The sequence below is a fragment of the Nannobrachium achirus genome (genome assembly GCF_963921795.1).
Source record: "Nannobrachium achirus genome assembly, chromosome: 11".
NCBI classification, from domain to species: domain Eukaryota; kingdom Metazoa; phylum Chordata; class Actinopteri; order Myctophiformes; family Myctophidae; genus Nannobrachium; species Nannobrachium achirus.
Genome location: NC_137820.1, coordinates 19170446 through 19191038, shown reverse-complemented (window position 1 = coordinate 19191038; position 20593 = coordinate 19170446). Strand labels below are relative to the sequence as shown.

The 20593-nt window shown below is 43.9% G+C and overlaps 1 protein-coding gene across 2 annotated transcripts in view; it reads right to left on the bottom strand.

The window, feature by feature from the left end:
- The window catches only part of mef2aa (myocyte enhancer factor 2aa), a 91655-nt gene that overhangs the window by 21545 nt on the left and 49517 nt on the right, over positions 1-20593 (bottom strand). Inside the window, exons 5-6 of one of the 2 annotated variants that reach the window (XM_080736363.1) lie at positions 3879-4010; positions 1386-1590 (exon numbers count right to left, since the gene is read on the bottom strand). In XM_080736363.1, the coding sequence (XP_080592489.1) occupies positions 1386-1590; positions 3879-4010 (337 nt within the window). Of the gene's footprint in view, positions 1-1385; positions 1591-3675; positions 3811-3878; positions 4011-20593 lie in introns of both variants that reach the window. The other variant, XM_080736362.1, reaches the window with a different exon arrangement.

The window sequence follows — 20593 nt, the reverse complement described above, 5'->3', positions numbered from 1 at the left end:
TGTAATAATGGTGACTTCCAACACGACCGAATGTCGGGAACCGCCGAACAAAATCTGTCTTTCCGTTCTTCATATGGTAGTAAAGATTAACACTCTCAGATATGAATTAACACTTCTTTGCAGTGTAGCTACGCGGTGAAAATGGAGTGGGACAAAAAGCATCAGAGTACCAATCGTTACCGGTTGTAGTAGTGGTCTCGGACCAGTGTCACATACGGTATGCACGCTTGCCTCCCCCCACACCGTGTGCTAAGCAGGGGGCCTATTGGGCAGAGCTACAGAGAGATAATGAATCCCTCCTGGAGGACTGGAGCCTGTGCCGCTTGGCAGTGTGAGGTCTGTGGTATCCAACACGCCACCTAATGAGATGCACAGAATGATATGATCCACATCCTCCTGCCAGCTAAGCGGAGCATGTGATGGAGACGCCAAGACCACACATGAAAAAAATGTCACATAGATATGTCTTCAACGCATGCAAATGGAGAGACGTCAATCCCTCGTCTCCGTTGTCTTCATGGAGTGCAAAGTGTGGGCATAATGGAAAGCGGCGAGGGCTTCAATAATAGGGATTCACTGAAACTACCCCAAGCTGTCAACACAGCATGGTGTTTGTTATCTCTAAAGGGTACCCTGCGAGTGTAAAGACTCGTCTTCAAACCAGTGGGTTCTCATTCCTCCTGGGAAACCTTTGAGTTGAAGCTAACGCTGCAACTATCGATTATCTTCTTAGCGATTACTGTCTATATTTTTTTAATGTAAAGATATTTTTAGGTATTTTCTTTTTTTGAGTGGAAATGGGGAGAGAGAAGCATGGAGAGACACACAGCAAAGGTTGTCCGTATCGGGAATCAAACCAACGACACGCTGCATTAGCAGCTAAGGTGCCCGGACCGCTACACCAGTGAGCCGGGCCAACGGTTACTCTATTTATTACTTTTTAGATTAATCAAATAATAGAGAAGCAAATGTATATGTATAATCGAGGGCTTGGAGCGCAAAGGGCATATGTGACATTTTCTGAATTTTACAGGAGAACTTCTCATCGATAATAAATAAAAACATTCCTTGTAGCCTAATCTGTGTAAAAGTATACATTGCCCAAATATGTTGTTTTTAATTAAATAATTACAATCAACGAAATGTTTCATTTACACCCGTTGCAAGCCCTCAATATATACTGTATAATGTATGTACTGTATGTTGTATGTTGCGAAAATAACCCAACATAGGGACGCCAGAATGAATGCGGTTAATTGGTTCCAAATAAAATGTTGGTGATATTACAATGAGCAAACTCTCTAGAAGCAAGCAAGATCATACAGCGTTCCTCGGCATTGCGCGTTGCAAAAAAGGGTGAAATCGGTGCTGCGTTGTCAACTGACCTGCGTTACCTGCACTGGTTGGCCTCTGGGGACCCCCACTAGAGCTCACGTTCCTGTGCAGAGACGCCTGCGGCGGGGACAGCATTCCACTGTCACTCAGAGAGGCCTGTGTGCCCAGACTCCCTCCTGGCTGGTACATGGCGTTGGGGTTAGAGACCGGCACCGCCACGTGCATGGAGAAGTTCTGCTGGGGCAACGCTGAGGGCTGCAGTGACCACACAAACGTGCACACGCACGCGCACACGCACACACACACACACACACACACACACACACACACACACACACACACAGAAAAATATATTGTAATACAATGCAGTGCCATTAAGTCAAAGGTTGAGGATGAAACATTGCATTACACATGTTCATACAGTGTTATTTTGGGCTACCGTATGTAATGAACTACAATAGCACAGTACTGTTGTAGTGTTTTCAACATGTTGATTAAGTATTCAATCAATGAAACAATCAATCAATCAATCAATCAATCAATCAATCAATACAGATAATCATCAGTCCCATTAGCACCAGTAAGGAAACAACATATTTAAAAAAGACCTTTGCTATACAGTAAATAATTAAATCAATCAATCAATCAATGAAACATGCATTCAGGTGATCACTTTTGCATTGCAACAGTCAGCACTACAGACAAAGGTCCTCTATAACACCTTCCATTTGAATCGAGACAGTGTGTTGTGTAGGCACTTCTTTGCCAAGTAAAGTAAAGGACGGTAGGGGACCACAGTGAAAATTGTCCACCAGGTGAAGGATTTTTACATCTGCATTAAATCCACGCCTACAAAGTGCTGACTGTGCAAAGCTTAAGTGAGAATGCCAGGTGACAGTGAGAACATTTCATTATAGCATTACCCAGTGAGGCAGTTAGTGATATCATTAGTTGGTTAATGGCAAACAGTGGAGCTCTTCGTGTCAGGTATACAGAGAAAACAAGGGCTCAATAAGCACTGCGCGCTTCGCATAATCCAAAGATTGTCACCCGGGATAAGATCACAGTAGTCTTGTGGTATTTTGGAGGGTGAAAACAGTGTTGTACTTGATGAAGGGGTGGAAGGATGCAGAATGATACAGTAGCCTGGGCCAGGAGTGTCGCACCAAATTCTGGGCCCTGGGTACAAGGATTCACTGTGGGCCCTCCATGCATGATCTTCATAGGGGGAGGGGGTTTACCCATTCAGACTGGGAACGCATTATTATGCATTATTTTCCGCTTTAACAACTGAAAAATAGCAGATATACAAGCTCACAGCGCGGCACCGAGTGCCACGCTGCGAGCTTGTAGATCTGCAAAAAAAAATTATCGTGATTATTTCAAATCCTTCTAAGGTTTTTTGAAAAACCTATGTTTCTATGCCAGTGGTGCTCAAACATTTTCATGTGAAGGAACCCCAAAATGATATGTATTTGGCCACGGACCCCCATCTCAAAATATTTAGTTCCAGGGACCCCCAGAAGCAAAATTTGAGTTCCAAATGTTCACTTAAAAAATACATATATTCAAAGATTTGCACAAATTTTCACAACTTTTCAAAAATAGTAGATCTACAAGCTCGCAGCGCGGCACTCTGTGCCGCGCAGTGTATATCTGCTATTTTTCAATAGCTAAAGTATAACATATTTAAGGCCCCTCCACCTTGGGCCCTAGTAACTCAGTCCCACTCCCCCCCCCCCCTTGTGACGCCCCTGAGCCTGGCCTCATTGTGAACACGGCACTGCTAGAGAGGCACACAGCGAGCCAAGGAGATACAGTACTCTAGGGCTATAAGACTGGAGGGGAAGGGGGGGAGATGAGACACCCAACAAAAAAAGCATTCTCCTACATCACATGATCGAGGAACAGTGAGGATAAAGGAGATTCAGTTTTATAAAATGGGCTTTGTAGTGAAGATTAGGCTTTGGGAGGTTAAAAAAAAGAGATATTTTAAAGCTGGCCGAAGATGGTGTGATCTTTTTCCCCCAAGATGGTGTCATGGTTACAATGTGATCTTATCAGGGTGCGGCCGCCATCGCAGAGCAAATAAACACGAGAAACAAATAACTCTCCCAATGAAGGGAGTGCAAATGTTATGCTTGAGTAGTTCTGAAAGTATAGTAGTCGACAGAAACTCTAGGGTGGGTAAAAAAAAAAGAAAAGAAAAAAAAGAGGTGTAAAGATTCAGTACAATGACAAATTAGTAAAAATCCTTTTGTGCCACAAAGCCAAGCAAAAAAAGGGGGGGGGAAGAAAAAAATCGAAACAAAACAAAAACATCGCATTTACAGTACTTACGATTTTATGATTTCTCATCATATTATCAAACTCCTCATTAATTTTTTTATACTTTTCTTCTGTGTGAGGAGTGAGGACATATGAGGCATCGGGATCCGGGCTATCACAACCTCTGTGTTCTTTCTTGCTTAGCGCCTGTAGTGGACATCAACATAAAGACAGGAATCAACACAAAATGGCAGGAGGATGGAGGAAGTACTTACACCACAGCGCTTGTACAATAAACCACTTTCTTCGTTTAGTTTGCCGAAATGGTCGTCGACGAGGGGGCTGTGCCCGAAACAGTCATCGGGATCGGGACTAGCACAGTCAATATGGCCTTTGTTTCTTAGTTTCTGAAATAAAATTGGACAGTTGACACAATCAAGTATGCAAGAAGTGGCTTTCATGATTCATTTCCATCGCACGGCACTGACGCTGCGCCGAAAACAGCAGATCTACAAGCCGTTCTCGATGCGTGTCAGTGTCGTACACTGAAGTGTAAATCAGACTTCAGTCTTAGCTTGACACCAAATTTCTAACAGTGAAAAACAGAATATTGGTACATTCAAAATCAATACTAGGAGAGGATCTCAGGTTACGTAAAAAAAAAAAAAAAGCCGCCCAATAAAAGTGTGGCAACGGAACATTGGGGGGGAAATTGAAATGTCACTCCGTATCCTTTCACCCTTCAGAAGTGTTCTGCACGAGAGAAACTAAATATTCTTCCTCCTCCTTCCTCCGTCCCTCTCTCCCCTACTTCCTCCCTCCCTGCCTCTTTGGACCACTCCCCCTCGCGTGTGTGTATGTGTGTGTGTGTGTGTGTGTGTGTGTGTGTGTGTGTGTGTGTTTGCATATTTCATTATAGTTCACTTATCGTAACCCACCCAGCTGGAAGACACCACAGCATAAGAGGATCCCACGGCAAAGCGCTTTAGACCGTCCCAGTCCTTAATTCAGCACGGCTGCCAACTCACAGGATCTCAGAAAGATAACTCGTATATGAGAAATGCAAAATGGATTACCATATGTGGTCAGAGATGCTTATGTGGGCATGAAACGGAGCGATTATTGTAAGAGCAAAGAGCAAACAGCGTGGTATGTTGTGCAGTAAAAATAGGTCAATTTTTTACACCAAAGTTAAATTAACACTCTGCATTTTACTGCGCCAATCGTTTTCTTACTCCAGAGGAAGAGTAGGGGTAAAAAGATTTAAAAAGCACACGCTATACAACTAAACAAACGGACGGACAACGTTTCTGCGTCTCAGCTAACTCTGGCGGAAGCCTGTTTCGTTGTTTCTCATTAGGTCCCTGAATAGCGGCGCTAACAAGACTCGCTGACAAGCGCTGACAAGCGCGTGATATCGGGGGGTGAGCGGCGCGCACACCTAAAATATGATTTATGTGTGGCTCTCCAGGTTCCCCTACTATCAGGCTGCCGCAGGTCCACAGCAGAGCCCCTCCCCGTCCTGGGGCCGGGCCTCCGAGGCCCTGTTCCTACAGGAAGGTCGCTGACTCCTGCGGATGCAGGGGTCACAGACCCAGCCAGAGGAGAGGAACCTACCGCACACTAATGAGACCTTCCTCTCTGTGTCTTGGCTTCGTCACCCCGCGAGGTGGAGGGTTCTGTACGTGCGTGTGTGTGTGTGTGTGTGTGTGTGTGTGTGTGTGTGTGTGTGTGTGTGTGTGTGTGTGTGTGTGTGTGTGTGTTAGGGATGGGACGATAAGAACATTTCATGTCACGATTATTGTGACAAAAGAAATCGCGATTTACAATATCACGATAATCAAAATCCATTATCCTGGGGCAGAACATTTGCCAAAAAATAGCAGATCTACAAGCTCACAATGCGTCGCGTTGCGACGCGTTGTGAGCTTGTAGATCGGCAAATTTTTTTTTTTTTGGTAAAGACATTTGATAGAGAGTGAAAAAAAGACAGTATCAAGTACGTATATTATATAAGTTCCTTTTACCAATTCTAGAGGGTTTAAATGGTACCAGATATGCAGCTCTGCAAATAAAAGGTGAATTGATCCCAGTGCATGACGGAGGACGATATCACGATAAATTAAATCTCTGCGATACGATTATCGTGAGTGTTTTTTATCACGATAAACGATAATATCGCGTATCGTCCCATCCCTAGTGTGTGTGTGTGTGTGTGTGTGTGTGTGTGTGTGTGTGTGTCTGCCAGCGTGTGTGTGTGTGTGTGTGTGTGTATGTGTGAAAGTGTGGGGGGGGGGGGCATTGCTGCAGCTGCTACTGCATCCTCTTGACAGTGATCTTGTCAGTCTGGTTAGCGTTGTGTCGACAATGCGGCTAACCCAGCCCTGCTCACCACAACCTCCGAGTGTAACTCATATTTCCTCAAACTGGTATCATGGCTTTCTGGGACTATTACTTAGCGCCATTAAAGTTGAGGCGTGTTTGTCGCGGGTCCCTTTGCTGCTCGGCTCGTCCCCCGCCGCATTAACACGCAGCATCTCTGGAGCCAATTCTTACGTTGTCGCGATGTCGACATGTTCAGGGATTAAAGCAAAAACTAATCTCGCAGCTGACAATGTTTGTTAGGCCGTCGATTTGTGAAACAGCGTGAAAGGAGTCCTACTTTAGGTTTCCTAAACGATTAGCACAATATGTGGAATTATGATGTTTAGGTATTATCATTGTAAACCTATGTTCTTGCTGTTCAACATCAACCAGTTGAACTGCAGTGCAGTCATAGTCTTTTGAATAAAATGTCATTTAGTTTTAGTCATAATTTAGTCACCTGAAAAGTTTTAGTTTTAGTCTAATTTTAGTCGACTAAATATCATAAGATTTTAGTCGACTAAATCTACAGTTCATTTAGTCGACTAAGATGTATTGACAGGCCTTGATGGCATCGTAATGACTGATTTTACACTTGGTTGTGTGCTGAAAATAGACGATCTACAAGCTCAGCGCGACGCGTTGTGAGCTTGTAGATCTGCTATTTTCAGCAACACCTGAGAGCAACCAATCATAAAATTACTCTCTTCTCCACTAGACCCTCCCTAATTGTCAATATATTAAGTCTTAGTTTTAGTCACTACAGCTTAGTTTTTGTTAAGTTTTTATTTAGTTTTCGTCAGTGAAAAAGACAAACATTTTTCGTCATAGTTTTAGTCGACGAAATCAACACTGCTAGGAAGAGAGGCTGCAACAAAGCAGAAAGCCCACAACACTCCAAATTAAATCAAGTCTTGGTGGTGCCCGGCTCAATAATATCATGAAGGAATGAAGAAGCTGCCAGCGCACAAGGAATCTCCTTTTCAAATGTTTATTTACCTCTCTGGAGAGAGGACAACAAACGTACGTTTCGACCCGCCGGTCTTCCTCAGCGTTGTCAATCAACCAGTTGAAGAAATCCCTGATTGAGACTTTAATTTTGCTTTTATGAAATATAGGAGACATTGAGGGTTTTTTGGAAGATGCTTCTGAACAGCAAGTGTGACCCATTCTAATGACCGAATTGTGGTGACTGAGAACTTATTGCGACTGTAGGTCGCATTTAGTATGAAAACCGGCAGATCATGTCCGTCCGTCACGCCTCATGTCACGCTCCATATATGGCCAAGATCTCTGATGTCATCAATATTAAGACCATATCTGGGAATGGTCATATATGGACATATTGAGTCAGTCTCATGATAACCAGAGTGGTTGTTGTGAGTCACGCTTGCAAATGAATTCCGTCCTTGTCCCTTTTATGCCCATATATGGAGATCCTTGATGTCATCAATATTAAGCCCATATCTGGGAATGCCCATATTCTGACATATTGTGTCAGACTCTGTTGTTTCAGCGCGACTTCGCCCTTTAGAGGTCGCTTCTAGCCTGTCTTACTGGAATATACTGTCGATACACACACACACACACACACACACACACACACACACACACACACACACACACACACACACACACACACACACACACACACACACACACACACACACATAAACAATGTGACGCTCAAAGGGGAAAGGCACGGCATCCCATCAGACAACTGTCTGTGGCACCGAGGGGACAGAGCGTGGAGTCTTGTGGATAATGAATGGTAGGGTTCTATACCACACATGCATTTACTGCTTGGTGTGGTGCAGAGCTGTGGCATTCTTCTCATTCTAAGAAAACGCCTTCCTGGTTCATTTCCTGTTTACTGAACTGGCCCCCTCTAGTTAGAGTCCTGAAAGCCCTGTGTTTACTGGGGGGGAAACTATGTACTTTCTCCACCAGCGAGCCAAAGATCTGATTGGGACCTGCAAATTAAAAATCTCAACCTGCTCATTATGGGAATAGCTTGGTGGGGCTGGCCAGGCATGGCTGTGTGAGATGGGCAGGGCCGCACCACTTTCACAACAAGCCTGGCCTGTCTTCAGCCCGCCGCACCCACTGACCCGGGCCGCATAGGGAGGGGCTGCAGCCAGGCAGCGGCAGTGGGGCAGGCTGGAACCAGCCAGCCAACCACACAAGGAAAGGCAGCCCTCAGATCAGATCAACACCATGGATAAACCACCCCAAGATAGATAGAACAGAGGAACACTCAGCTCTGTGACATTCACCGTTTCGCCATGTATGCCCTAAACTCGTACAAGGAACAGCAAAAATGTTGCGAGTTTGTTAGGTCTGGTATAATTCACAAACCTTTTTTTGTTGTTCTTGAGATTTATCATCTATAATGACATCCCCAAATTATATAAAAGATTATTTAGAATATTGGAGTACTGGACATTCAGTACTAGAGTAATGAGCTTCCTGAGACATACAAATAGCAATACAAGTATAGACATACAATCTATCTCATACATTTAATTTTCAACACAGGATGTTAACAGATTGCCAATAGAAGAGTCACAGTAATCCCGAGCGGCTCATGAGTCTGAGGTGTTCCTATTAGGTATGGAAGAGATTAAAGGTCTGGTACAGCACGCCAGTAATTCTTCCTTAAATGACTTGGCATGTTTCTGGATGTCCCACAGACACTGCCCGCAGCTCCCAGTAAATGGATCACTAAATCAGCACATGGCCAAACAGGTGTCTCTCTCCCAAACACCTGTCAAGGCCTGGCTCCCTGCGCCGGCCAATCAGAGGCAGCCGCGCAAAGACATGGCCGTACATGGGACCACATGGAGCCCTGAAGGCCGCCCTTTACCCTTTCATATCAATGCCGCTGACTGCTCCAACCACTGCAGTGTTCTGACCTAGAAACAGAAAAACCTACCGGAGGATTGATGCCCGGATAAAAGATAGGTTCTTTTAGCAATTGTGAATAGCTTGGAGGGTGGCGGCAAAAAAATGAGCTCCAGAAATGCCTTTCAAAAAAGCCGGGCTCAAGCTGTGTGGTTCACACACGGGGAAGGAAAGTTGGATGGATGTGAATACAGTAGAGGTCTTGGATTTTCCAGTAGCATTAATGATAGGAGATAGGGGATCCGTCTGTAACGGAGGAGCTGTATAGGGCAGTGACGAGGGAACTTGTGTAATCTATTCACAAGGTCCTGAGAGACTCACAAACATGAGTGGGAACAAGGCCAGCTGCTATTTTCTCACAGCGGTCCAAAGCCGTATTGATAGAAATTTGGCTCTACACATAAAACTGAGACAGGGGGAGAGTGTACACATGGAACCCAAAAGGACCCATAGTTGGTTCCATTTGTACACACACACAGAGTTACATTAACACTGAGGATTTTACTGTGACAGCTTCATTGTGTCATGAAAGTGTGTTGTTTGTGTGTGTGTGTCCGTGCGTGCGTGCCTGCGTGCCTGCCTGCCTGCCTGCCTGCCTGCGTGCGTGCCTGCGTGCGTGCCTGCCTGCCTGCCTGCCTGCCTGCGTGCGTGCGTGCGTGCATGCACGTGCGTGTGTTTGTTTTGTTCTACCAGGCTTTCCTGCACGATCACCTATCAGTCATCTGTGGACAACGCGTCGCAGTGTGATGCATTGTGCGTGCGTCGTGCGCTGTAACATGAATTACAATTTACAATTTAGGACGGATGTGCAGGATGTTGAGGAATATGTCAGAGTAGTCACACCTACTGTTATTCTCAACTAATACCTGTGATTCAAACGTGCCTGTAATCGGTGAAAATGTGACAGTTAATTACTTCGTGTCAGTTGTGTTTGTATCACCAGTTAGGCTAATCAAAGACAATGATTTGTGCCGCATTCTGCATTTTCCCCTAACCACACCACACCGCTCCGTTTCACCAATCCATCCATACCACGCACAATTCTGAACCGATTGCTATAGTTCTCTGTAATCAGCAGAGTGTGGGCGTTAATTTGAATTCAAACGTGAAATGATTACCAGTCAATCAAATGTTATTGCTTAGAATGTAAGTGTCGGAACTTTTCCGCATATACGTATACAGTATATACTGTATAGAGTGAGAGAGAGAGAGAGAGAGAGAGCATTTTCCATATGTAGCCGGCCATCATTTTATTTATTCATGTGTTCAAACAGCTTATACCTGCCTCTCGCCATGTACAGTAAGAATCTATCCTCCTGACGTTCCTTATCGTGCGCTCGCACTCCCAGTGTCTCAAGCTTGCATGTGAATATTAAACTGATATGTCAAGATAAGATGTCACAGATAGACACGAGACAATTAGGGTACAGTGATTTGGACTGCAGTAATGGCCATGCACTTGCATTAAGGATTTCTCATGTTTCAATGTTGATGTTTCGGTGAGCGCTGAGCAGAGACCTTTTGTTTCACCTGAAAATCATTATCAGGGGTGTCGCACCAAATTCTGTGCCCTACAAGGATTCGTTGACTGGGAACTCATTATTACGCATTATTTTGTGCTTTAACTAGTGAAAAATAGCAGACATACAAGCTCACAGTGCGGCACCGAGTGCGGCGCTGCGAGCTTGAAGGTCTGCTATTTTTGAAAAATCTTCGAATATTTTGAATATTTTTGACCCGACTATGTTTCTATGTCAGTGGTTCTCAAACATTTTCATGTGAAGGACCCCCAAAATGATATGTACTGTATTTGGCCACGGCCACGCACTTGGTGCCGCACTGTGAGCTTGTATATCTGCTATTTTTCAATAGCTAAAGTATAAAGTAATGAAGGCCCCTCCACCTTGGGCCTTAGTCCCACTCCCCCCCCCCCCCCCCTTGTGACGCCCCTGCCTGACTTCATTATATCATATTATTAGTAGATTATAAACTTGCATGCTTCACTTCATGCAGGTTCTGTTTCTAGGAACGCATTCTGTGCTCTTTTGAACTCGCCACGACAGCATTGTGCCTTGCGCAGGGTGCAACCTGTTCTTAAAGTCGATGGCACTCGACACTCTGATTGGTTTTATTAATGTAACGACCAAGACACACCAAAGACTAATTCAGGGTAATTTAGCGTGTTGCGCTCGGTGCAATGGCCATTTTATCACCATGTAAATAGCAACATTGCGCTGGACACACCCACACGGCACAAGTTGCATTAATTAGCGTTGTGAAATTAGGGCCCACTGTTCCATGACTGTTCCTGTACAGTAAAGATATATTTCACTTGGGAATGTCCGTTCCAAAATATACACGAATATTTTATCCCACACAGGTTTTTTTTCTTGCTGTATGGGTTAACATGGTTGCAACTCTAGGGAATAGGCAATATGTCATTCCACCTTGCCAGCATCTACAGTAACTAGCGGTGCTTTGTACATTGAGCACCCTGAGAAATCACAACATTAGATACATGTGTGTGCCAGATAAGTGAAACAGTAGAATTCATGCTCATAAAAGTAGTTTTCAAAACTCCATATGTGGACTCCATATTTCATGCTGTCAGGTCACCATTGTACCTGAGCTTGGGAAGTTTGCATTAGGCCTACAGTACATATATCTTTTCATTGTAAAAAAGAAAAAAGTGGATGTTTTTTTCTGAGAGCCAGAAATAACACAGCTGGAAGCATTGCATAAGCAACCTAGAATCACCTGTTCCTTGTGAAGTACTTTCAGTAAAATGGACCCAAGCAATTTACTGTGCTCTCTCTCTCTGTGTGTGTGTGTGTGTGTGTGTGTGTGTGTGTGTGTGTGTGTGTGTGTGTGTGTGTGTGTGTGTGTGTGTGCGTGTGCGTGTGCGTGTGTGTCTGTGACTGTGTGTCTGTGACTGTGTGTGTGTGCGTGCCGTGCCGTGCACCTTGAAACTCCTTTTCACTCTGATGCGCGCACCTCTTCCGTGTCAAGAGAGCTTTCTACATTTAAGTTATTCATGTACAGTACAGTACTGTATGTGGAAAGAAGGGAGTGTGGAAGGAGATAGATAGTGGTTATAAACGCGCAACATCAACACTGTGGGGGAAGATGCCTGAAAGAAAGACATGAAGCGGCCGTTTCCATAGTGTCTTCCATTGTGCTTGAATCTCAGTAGAAGGCTATACTTAGCTCCCGCGATTGGCAGGAGTGCTACCTGACCTATGACTAGAACATCACTCCGGCTACAGGCCCTTTTGACATCAACACATTTGGGAGCGGGATGTAACCAACGCTACACAAAATGTGCAAGAGAGAATACAAGAAAAGAAGAAAAAAACACAAACTGGAGAGGATCTTGAAGAATCTTCCTCACAACTAACTTTGGCATTATCTGCAACCACATACCCCTGTATCCAGTGCGAAAAAAGGTTGTGTTTCATTTGGTTACAGTGACTACGTTTTGAGCTAAACGTTCTACTGCCCTGTTGTTCGGGGCCTTTGGGCTCACCCCGTTTCAACTGGGTGCCCCACTCCCACTCCCACTCCCACTCCCAGCCCTGCAGTGCTGTGCTGTGCTGTGAATTAGCCCTTGTGCCCCGCCGCCACGCTAAGCAAGGTAGCGTGCTAATCCTCATGACATCACCATTGTGTCCGGGCCGTTCCATCTAATGTGCTTATCAAAAGGCCTCTTTGAGTGTGAACGCACTTGGAAATAAGCATGGGGATGCGGCTGATAGGAAGGCTTTTATCTGCAAGGCGAATATCGCCACTCTTATATAACATGTTAAGATACAAGTCTTTCACTATCACCATGTTGCCTTTCCCCCTCCGGTGATGCAGTCTTCACTTGAGGGAAATAAAAGACACTACTGGTTGCTCTTTGGGCACTGTGTGCCACGGCCTGGGTGCTCGATGAACCACACGAACCCTGTTGTCCCTATGCTGTGGGGCAAACATTTGGTGAAAATAGCTGATCTACAAACTCTCAATGTGTAACAACCTGACGCATTATAAGCTTGCAGACCAGTAAGACACCCTAATCGGGAGATAAGCGACCGCCACGTCGCATACACAAACTTTAGAAGGCAATGGTATAGGCAGTTAGGAGGGAATATGGGAAATGGGACAGATCCAAAGTCCATGACTTTAGAGATACTGTGTACCGCTTTGTGTGATTTTAGGCCAAAATCTGTAGGAGCAGTGTCCAAAAATGTGTTTTGCAAATATCTGCCTAATGGTGGCGCTAGAAGAGGGCCACGTGAGAAATCAGGGCTAGAGGTTGTGATTTGCCATCCAAGGAGTGTGTGTGCAACGTTTAGCATTGATAGGGCCAACAATGCTAGAGATAGAGTAGGGGCAAAAGTGTGACGTGACGTGTCAGACGGACAGACAGCCGGTGGAGCTTTTCATAGTAACTTGCGACCTAACGGCCGCAATCAGGGCAAAGACATTTAGAGGGGAAAAAGGAGGGGTCGGGTAAAGATCCCAGGGAGACCCCGGTCAACTAAGTATAGGGTTTAAGTAAGTATAGGGTTTAAGTGGTTAATGTAATCAGAGCCTCAGAAGGCCCCTCCCCACCAATACCACCACCCCTAATGTCTCCCTTCACATACTGTGCTGATTCATTCCAGGGGAGGGGACGTTTGAGAAGAAAACCTCTGTGACTGCCAGACATATCTTGTTTAATGTCACGACCATTACACATCAATGGAGTGGACTGATATGAGGATATGAGGCTAGATCCATGTGTTTCCTTTGGCTCGCTCCCATTGTCCAGTGACTCCGTTGACAGGAAACACAGTGTCAGGGGAGCGTGTTCTCTGTCGGACAGTCCTCGTTATTGTTTTGATATTGTGATCTTTAGTGCAGGTGTTGGAAGAATAAAAAAAAGAGCACACTAATAGTAGGGAGATTCAATTCCTCCTGACGCAGGACAATGGATGGGGATCACAATGAGCCCAGAGCCTCACCGGACAGGCCCGAGTGAGCTAGGCTTTCTGTTATATACTTAAAAGTGGCCTAATGTGCATAATGAGAAAGAACCTTACGCCTCGCCTCGCGTCACGTTGTACTGTACAACGGATAATTACCTGAGGTTGACCGACGAGATTGTCATTCTGATAAATATAGCCTGTTCATATTGTGGAGGAAGACACTGTTGCCTCCCCTTAGAGAGCACAGCTGCTCTGAGACTGTGGTGAATGACTGATGTGACAAAGCTATTAGCTGCCTCAGTCAAAGAGAACGCTCGCTTCAATCAGTGGACTGCATATTTTCAGTCTAGACAAGTGGGAATTAAAGTACAAATTGAGGATAAAGGCATCCCAATGTCATCGTTATCTACAGATGGAGAAAGAATGGGAACATGATCTCTGTTGCTATACGTGCATCCTTCCAAAAGACATGTAGCGGTTGTATGCATTCAACGCTGACAGTAAAATCCCAACGCAAACAGAACAGCATTCATATTAACTAAAGACGAGTGAAAAAACAAACAAGCTACTACGCCTTTTAGTCTCTCTCTCTCTCTCTTTCTCTCTCTGTCTCCTTCCCTCGCTCGTTCTCCTTTCTTCCCCTCTCTGGTCACTGAGTGGATCATTAGCTGTCAGGGCCCTTGAAACCGTACCCCCACCCTCAACTCCCATTCCTGCTTGCCTCTAAAATATTCATAAGGACAATTAGGAGTTCCGATAAGGCGAGTGCGGAGGGCCGGGGGGCCGTGCGGCAGGGCGAGGGCAGGATGTGCCAGCAGGACGCCTGTTCTGCAACACCCTATACCCAGACCACAGACCTGGCCTCATCAATCTGAGCCACAGCAGACCTCCATCTTCGCCCCCAGTCAGGTCCATGCAGCCAGGGAAAGGTGGCATGGTGCCAGCTTACCACCCCGCCAACCCCCCCTCCCTCCCTCCCTCCCTCCCTCCCTCTCTCTCTTCCCAGCAGGCTTTGCTCTGTCCTCGCCCCTGGGCAGGGGGGGCCGGGCCACACAGCACTCGCACGGGGAGGAGGGGGGCACAAGGGCAAGCCGATTGTTGCACGAGCTAACGCAGAGAAACCACTGTGCACGGATGCGAGGTCTCGTTTCAGTCGCTGGAACCACAAGGTCATTAAAGAACACGGGAGGTGGAGGGGCGGGCTCAAGCCTTCTAAATCTCCCAGACTTTAATGCAACCACTGCCATTGTTCCGCTGTCCACGTGGGCCACTGTGGCGGCACGTATGAGGGCTCTGATCTATCACAAGGGTATGAGGGCTCTGATCTATCACAAGGGTGTCACTCTGATTGTAGCTCTGCTGTAATTTAACTAGATCAAACCAAATGAGGCCAACTCACTCAAAGTATGACCCATTTTATGCAGTTGGGTGACAGGTGTCTGGTTTGGTTTCAGACTGAGAAACTATTTGCTATGTTCTATTATTTGCCATAGAGGTAACACTATTGTTTTGGGGGTGTAAACATCACACCCCCACACCCCCCAAAAAAAATGTAAATAAATAAATAAATAAATAAATAAATAAATAAAAAACAGTAAGACGCCTAAGAGCGAAAAGCCCTAAAGGGCGAGGTCGCACAATCTGTCTTGGCCACAATATATGGATTCTGTTAGTGTGGTTCCCCTAACAGGGCATCATCTGGGAATACCCATATATGGACTTTTATATTTATTTTATCCTTCTCATGGCTCGGCAAGGCTTACAGTTAGCCATATATGGAGATCCCTGATACCCATATATGGAGATCCATGTATATGGAGATATGGGCATATTGGCATCTATATATATGTCACCGCTAGATCGAGAATCAGTTAGATCGAGAACCGGAGCGCTCGTTGTGCGGCGCGGAACAAGCGGTCGCTTTGATCCACAAGAACGACAACGTAGCATCAGCAGGAATGATAGCGCCTCACCCCATGGAGGTTAGGGTTAGGCATAGTAAGCTAATGGCTAAACACAGCTGAGCTAGGCTAGTAGATAAACAAAGAAAGAGGGGTCGCAAACGAGTGACGTCAGCGACTACACAAGTGAATGGCTGTTGTCGCCATCTCATGATGATTACGTAGAATTACACAGGTGCGTGATAAGAGACTATCAAAGTGAATTGATCCAGGTGGTGGTAGGGTAGGGGTGTGTGGTGAACGACAAAACGAGCGCTCGTACCACGATCTAACTGTAACATATATAGTGGCGGACATGTATATATATCGTCGTTGTCGGGCAGAAACCTTGTATCTCTAAGTTTCAAATTTGTACGTTCTTTCGCAAAGTAAAGCCCTGCTTCATCATACAAGGCCGTCGCACAAAAGTAGTGAAAACAGCAAATCTACAAGCACACATTAAACACACATTAAGCTACTTCAAAGCTATAAGTTAATCTGTTATTTTTTCTGTCAGCGCTGATTGCAGAGACTCAGACTCAGGTGTCAGACATCTTAGTGTCAGAAGAGCTGCAGTCGTTTTAAAGAGGAAACCGTCTTCTTTGCCTTCCTCTGAAATGACTGAAGTCATTTCTCTAAGAATGGGCTGTAGAATGTTTTAATTGCTTCGGACGAGTCTTATTACCAGCCTACTGGTTTCCCGCTTCCACAGCAGGTTCAGGAAGCGCATTGTTGACTCCTTGAGTTAGAATTCAGCATCATCATTTATCATTTCTCTGTGGCATATTTTTTTAACAATACAACAACATGGTCAGATTGAGAAATGTGCCAGTGGTCACATTAGTAAGACATGTCTCACATCCTTTGTAAACAAAGGATATGAGACATATTTGAATAAGGAAATGGGGGGCGGGGGGGTGCATATCAAAATGACTCAGAGAAATGTGTTAACCCATCTGTAAAACATGAACAAACAAGTCTGATGTTTTTTTTTGGTGACTCGAGGAACCGGCATATCTCTGCTGTCAGGCAGAAACCTTGTATTTCCATATTTAATATTTTAATTTTTATGTTTGTAGTACGTGTGTGCAACAGTACAGTAGTGAAAATAGTTGTGAGATCTACTATTTTCTCTATTAAAAAAAAAGTGAAAGTGAAAGTGGTTAAGTCCGTCAGTGGGTTTTATGAATAAATGTATTTATAAAACCTTTGGTCGCAATACATTATTATAATTAGGGGTGGGCGATATGGTGATAATTATCATTGAGACGATACAATGTCTCCACGATTTTTCAGAGATATCGTATATCGTGATACAATTGAGGGAGCCTTGTAAAAAATCCTGTTTAATCGTTAATACAGAGATTCATTGCAGAATTCATTTAAACCTGCATTTTTGTCTAAATCGGTAGTTCTCAAACTTTAAAATGTCAAGGTCTCCACTTAACTCTGACAGTGTACAAATTAAACCAAATGGACCCGTAAGGGTACATTTGGTTTCATTTGTATACTGTCAGAGTTACATACTTGTAAAGTTCAATTTAGACCTCCCAAAAGGAACCCAGAGAGTCTAGTTTTTGTCAAGTAACTTGAAAAATAATCATAAAAACCAACGTGAAAAAGAATTGTGATAAAATCGTGTATCGTGATATAGCTTGGGAAAATATTGGGATATTGTATTTTTCCATATCGCCCACCCCTAATTATAATTCCAATAAAAAGTATTAACAATTGGATCCACTGGAACACAGGTTCTTTTTCCCCCATTTCCTGAAAAGCAACGGTCTTGGACACACAAGGCTTCCACCTGACATCAACGCTATGCTACGCTTGTTCAAGAGCATGAGTGCAGTGCTCAAGCCTTTGAGATTAGAGTATGTCTCATTAATGCCATTGGAGACTAATGTTTACTAGTAGGGAGCACCCAGGCTGGTGGTCTTTTGTTGTGTCGCGTGTCCTTTAATAACCCATTTAGGCCTAGAATTATTGAATGCTTTAACCAGTGAAAAATAGCAGATCTACAAGCTGCACCGAGTGCCGCGCTGCGAGCTTGTAGTTCTGCTATTTTTGAAAAAGTCGTGAAAACGTGTGCAAATCTTTGAATATATGTATTTTTAAAGCGAACGTTTGTAACTAAAATTTTGCCTCTGGGTGGTCCCTGGAACTAAATATTTTGAGATGGGGGTCCGTGACCAAATACATATCATTTTGGGGGTCCTTCCCATGAAAAGGTTTGAGAACCACCGACATAGTAGTCTCTCAAGAACAGACTAACTGAGCTCCAGTTAAGTGAAAAGGACCTTTTCTTTGACGATGGCTAAGCTAGATTGCTGACATAGAAACATAGGTTTTTCCAAAAAACCTTCGAAGGATTCAAAAGACACTTATAGAATCGGGTCAAAATTCTAATTTTCACGATTTTTAAAAAATAGCAGATGTACAAGCTCGCAGCGCGGCACTCGGTGCCACGCTGTGAGCTTGTATATCTGCTATTTTTCAATAGTTAAAGCATAAAATAATGATACACAATAATGTGTACCCATTATGGGGCTCTCCAAAAGGACCTGGTTTTGAAATGAAAAATATGCATCGGACGCGAGAGGAGCGAGAGAGAGAGAAAAGCTCCTGACGTCAATGAAGCTCGACGTGGCGAAAACAAAACAATCTCTTAGCAGTAGCCTGGTAACATGCATCACGCACAGGAGTGCCTGGACATAATACAAGAAAAGGGAACATGGGTTCTGTAAGGAAAACTACTGAGTAAGCCTCTGGTACATTACACAGGCCTACTGTAGAACTGTGGTGTACAAGAAACTAACTGGGCTTCAATTATAGCATTTGCATAAACTAACAAATACAATTCCATTGGCCACAGCAATGAGGAGGCGATTATTTTCTATGCATTTCACAAAACTGAACTGAAATAGTACGTTCTGTGAGAGACTGCCATGAAAATTACCACCACCTTTGCTTTCATTACCGGCAAAAAAACTCAGATGGAGGAGTGGTGACCCTTTTTCCACTGAAAGCCCAGAGGAAAAGGAGTCCTTGTCCTATAAAGAGGGGCACTTTGAAACCCAGCATGAGGCTCGCTACAACACCATTAGTACTGCTACGCTGAGTGTGTAGCGAATGACGGCCTTTCACGAAACTCTCCACGCACTTTTTGGAAACAGCAACAGACGACAGAGGAGAAATAGATGTGAAGCAGAATGCTGTGGCATGACAAGAAGTCAGCCACGGAGATCATTTGCAAGAAATTATTTGTTTGGATTTTGGTCCTACTGTAGTCCTTTGTTCAGTAACTTATAAAAGCTTTATAGCCATTTGCTCGGTAACTTATAAATGCTTTATATGTATCTGACCTATTTAAATAAAGAGAAGACTGGTGTGTCAGGTTTATTCTGATAGTAATAAAGAAATTACAGTAACTTTATGTCACTGTATTGCACAGACTGCAGCATTTAAAGCAGTATACTTTAGCCTAACTACATTTCTTAAGTCAAACTATCTTCCAAATGCTGGGACTAACATCCAGCTACTACGGCAGACAAAGATATCACTTCTGCCACTGTTTTCACCGTACACATTTGTAATTCCTCATTTATTTTTAGGCAGCCTGTCCTACTACCCTCTCCCCCAAAATAGACTCCTGTGCCGCCAAAAATACCACACGTTTGTTTTGACTGCAGACTGACAACACAGGTTAACCCCGGCCCTGACCTGTACTGGAATACGCTGTGCTGCTTAAGAGCCTCCACTGAAATGTACAAAACGCTCACTGTGTGCAGAGCAATAGGGGGAACTCGGCCATCATTCCACCCTGTGTTGTTTGTAAACGTTGATCACAGAGGACATGTAGTATTTTACAAATAAGCCGAGGGCTGTTCCTGCTCTCGCATCACGACGGTCTCCATGGCGCACAAGATAACATCATATCCAGAAAATACATTTTTGAGCAACTAAAAAATACAGTATCTACGCTATCTACTGTATTGGTCAAAATGTGTATACAGTAGTACAATATGCTTACATGTAACCAAAACGTATATAAAAAAAGTGTCCCTTTCCTTTGTTTATGTTTTGAAACGTACAGAATGTGAAATAAATATGCTGTAGATTCTACAGTGTAGAAGAAGACAACTGCTCGATGAGAAAACTTACAGTCCAATGACACAGGCAATCTGCTTAGAAAATAACCTATTAACTTCAAACACACAGATCCAGACCACCAGGTCTTAACTCAAAGTAAAAGAACTTCACACCATACAGGAGTAGACAGTGACTGAAAAGAAAATGGAAAATCATAATGAAATTTTCAGCAAACTGAACAAACATCACTAATAAATCATAAGAGTGCCAAAGTTCATATAGTTTACATGTATCATATTATTGGTAATAATAATAGTAGTAATATATTGGCTTCTTTCTGTAATATTAAAAATGTCATGGCACAATACTTCACTTATATTGGAATAGCCTGGAGAATCCACATCAATTCAATAAATCTATGTCAATACCAGTGACATTTGATTTAGCTTAAGATACAGACCTTCACATTGCCACTGTGAACTAGCTTTAAGCACATGCCAATAAGAAGAAGAGCAGAGGATAGTGAAGAAAATTAAACTATACTGATGAAATTGAAGGTAAACTGGAAGAGGCAACTTATATACTGTAGAGGTGTGCAGAGTATAAGGCTATATGGTGCCAATATACTGTACTTATTGGAGGAATACAAATTCAGCATAAAATGAATCATACAGTTCATCATAAAATAGGGGGAAATGGAATGGCACAGCAAATATGCAAAGATCAGAGCAATAGAGA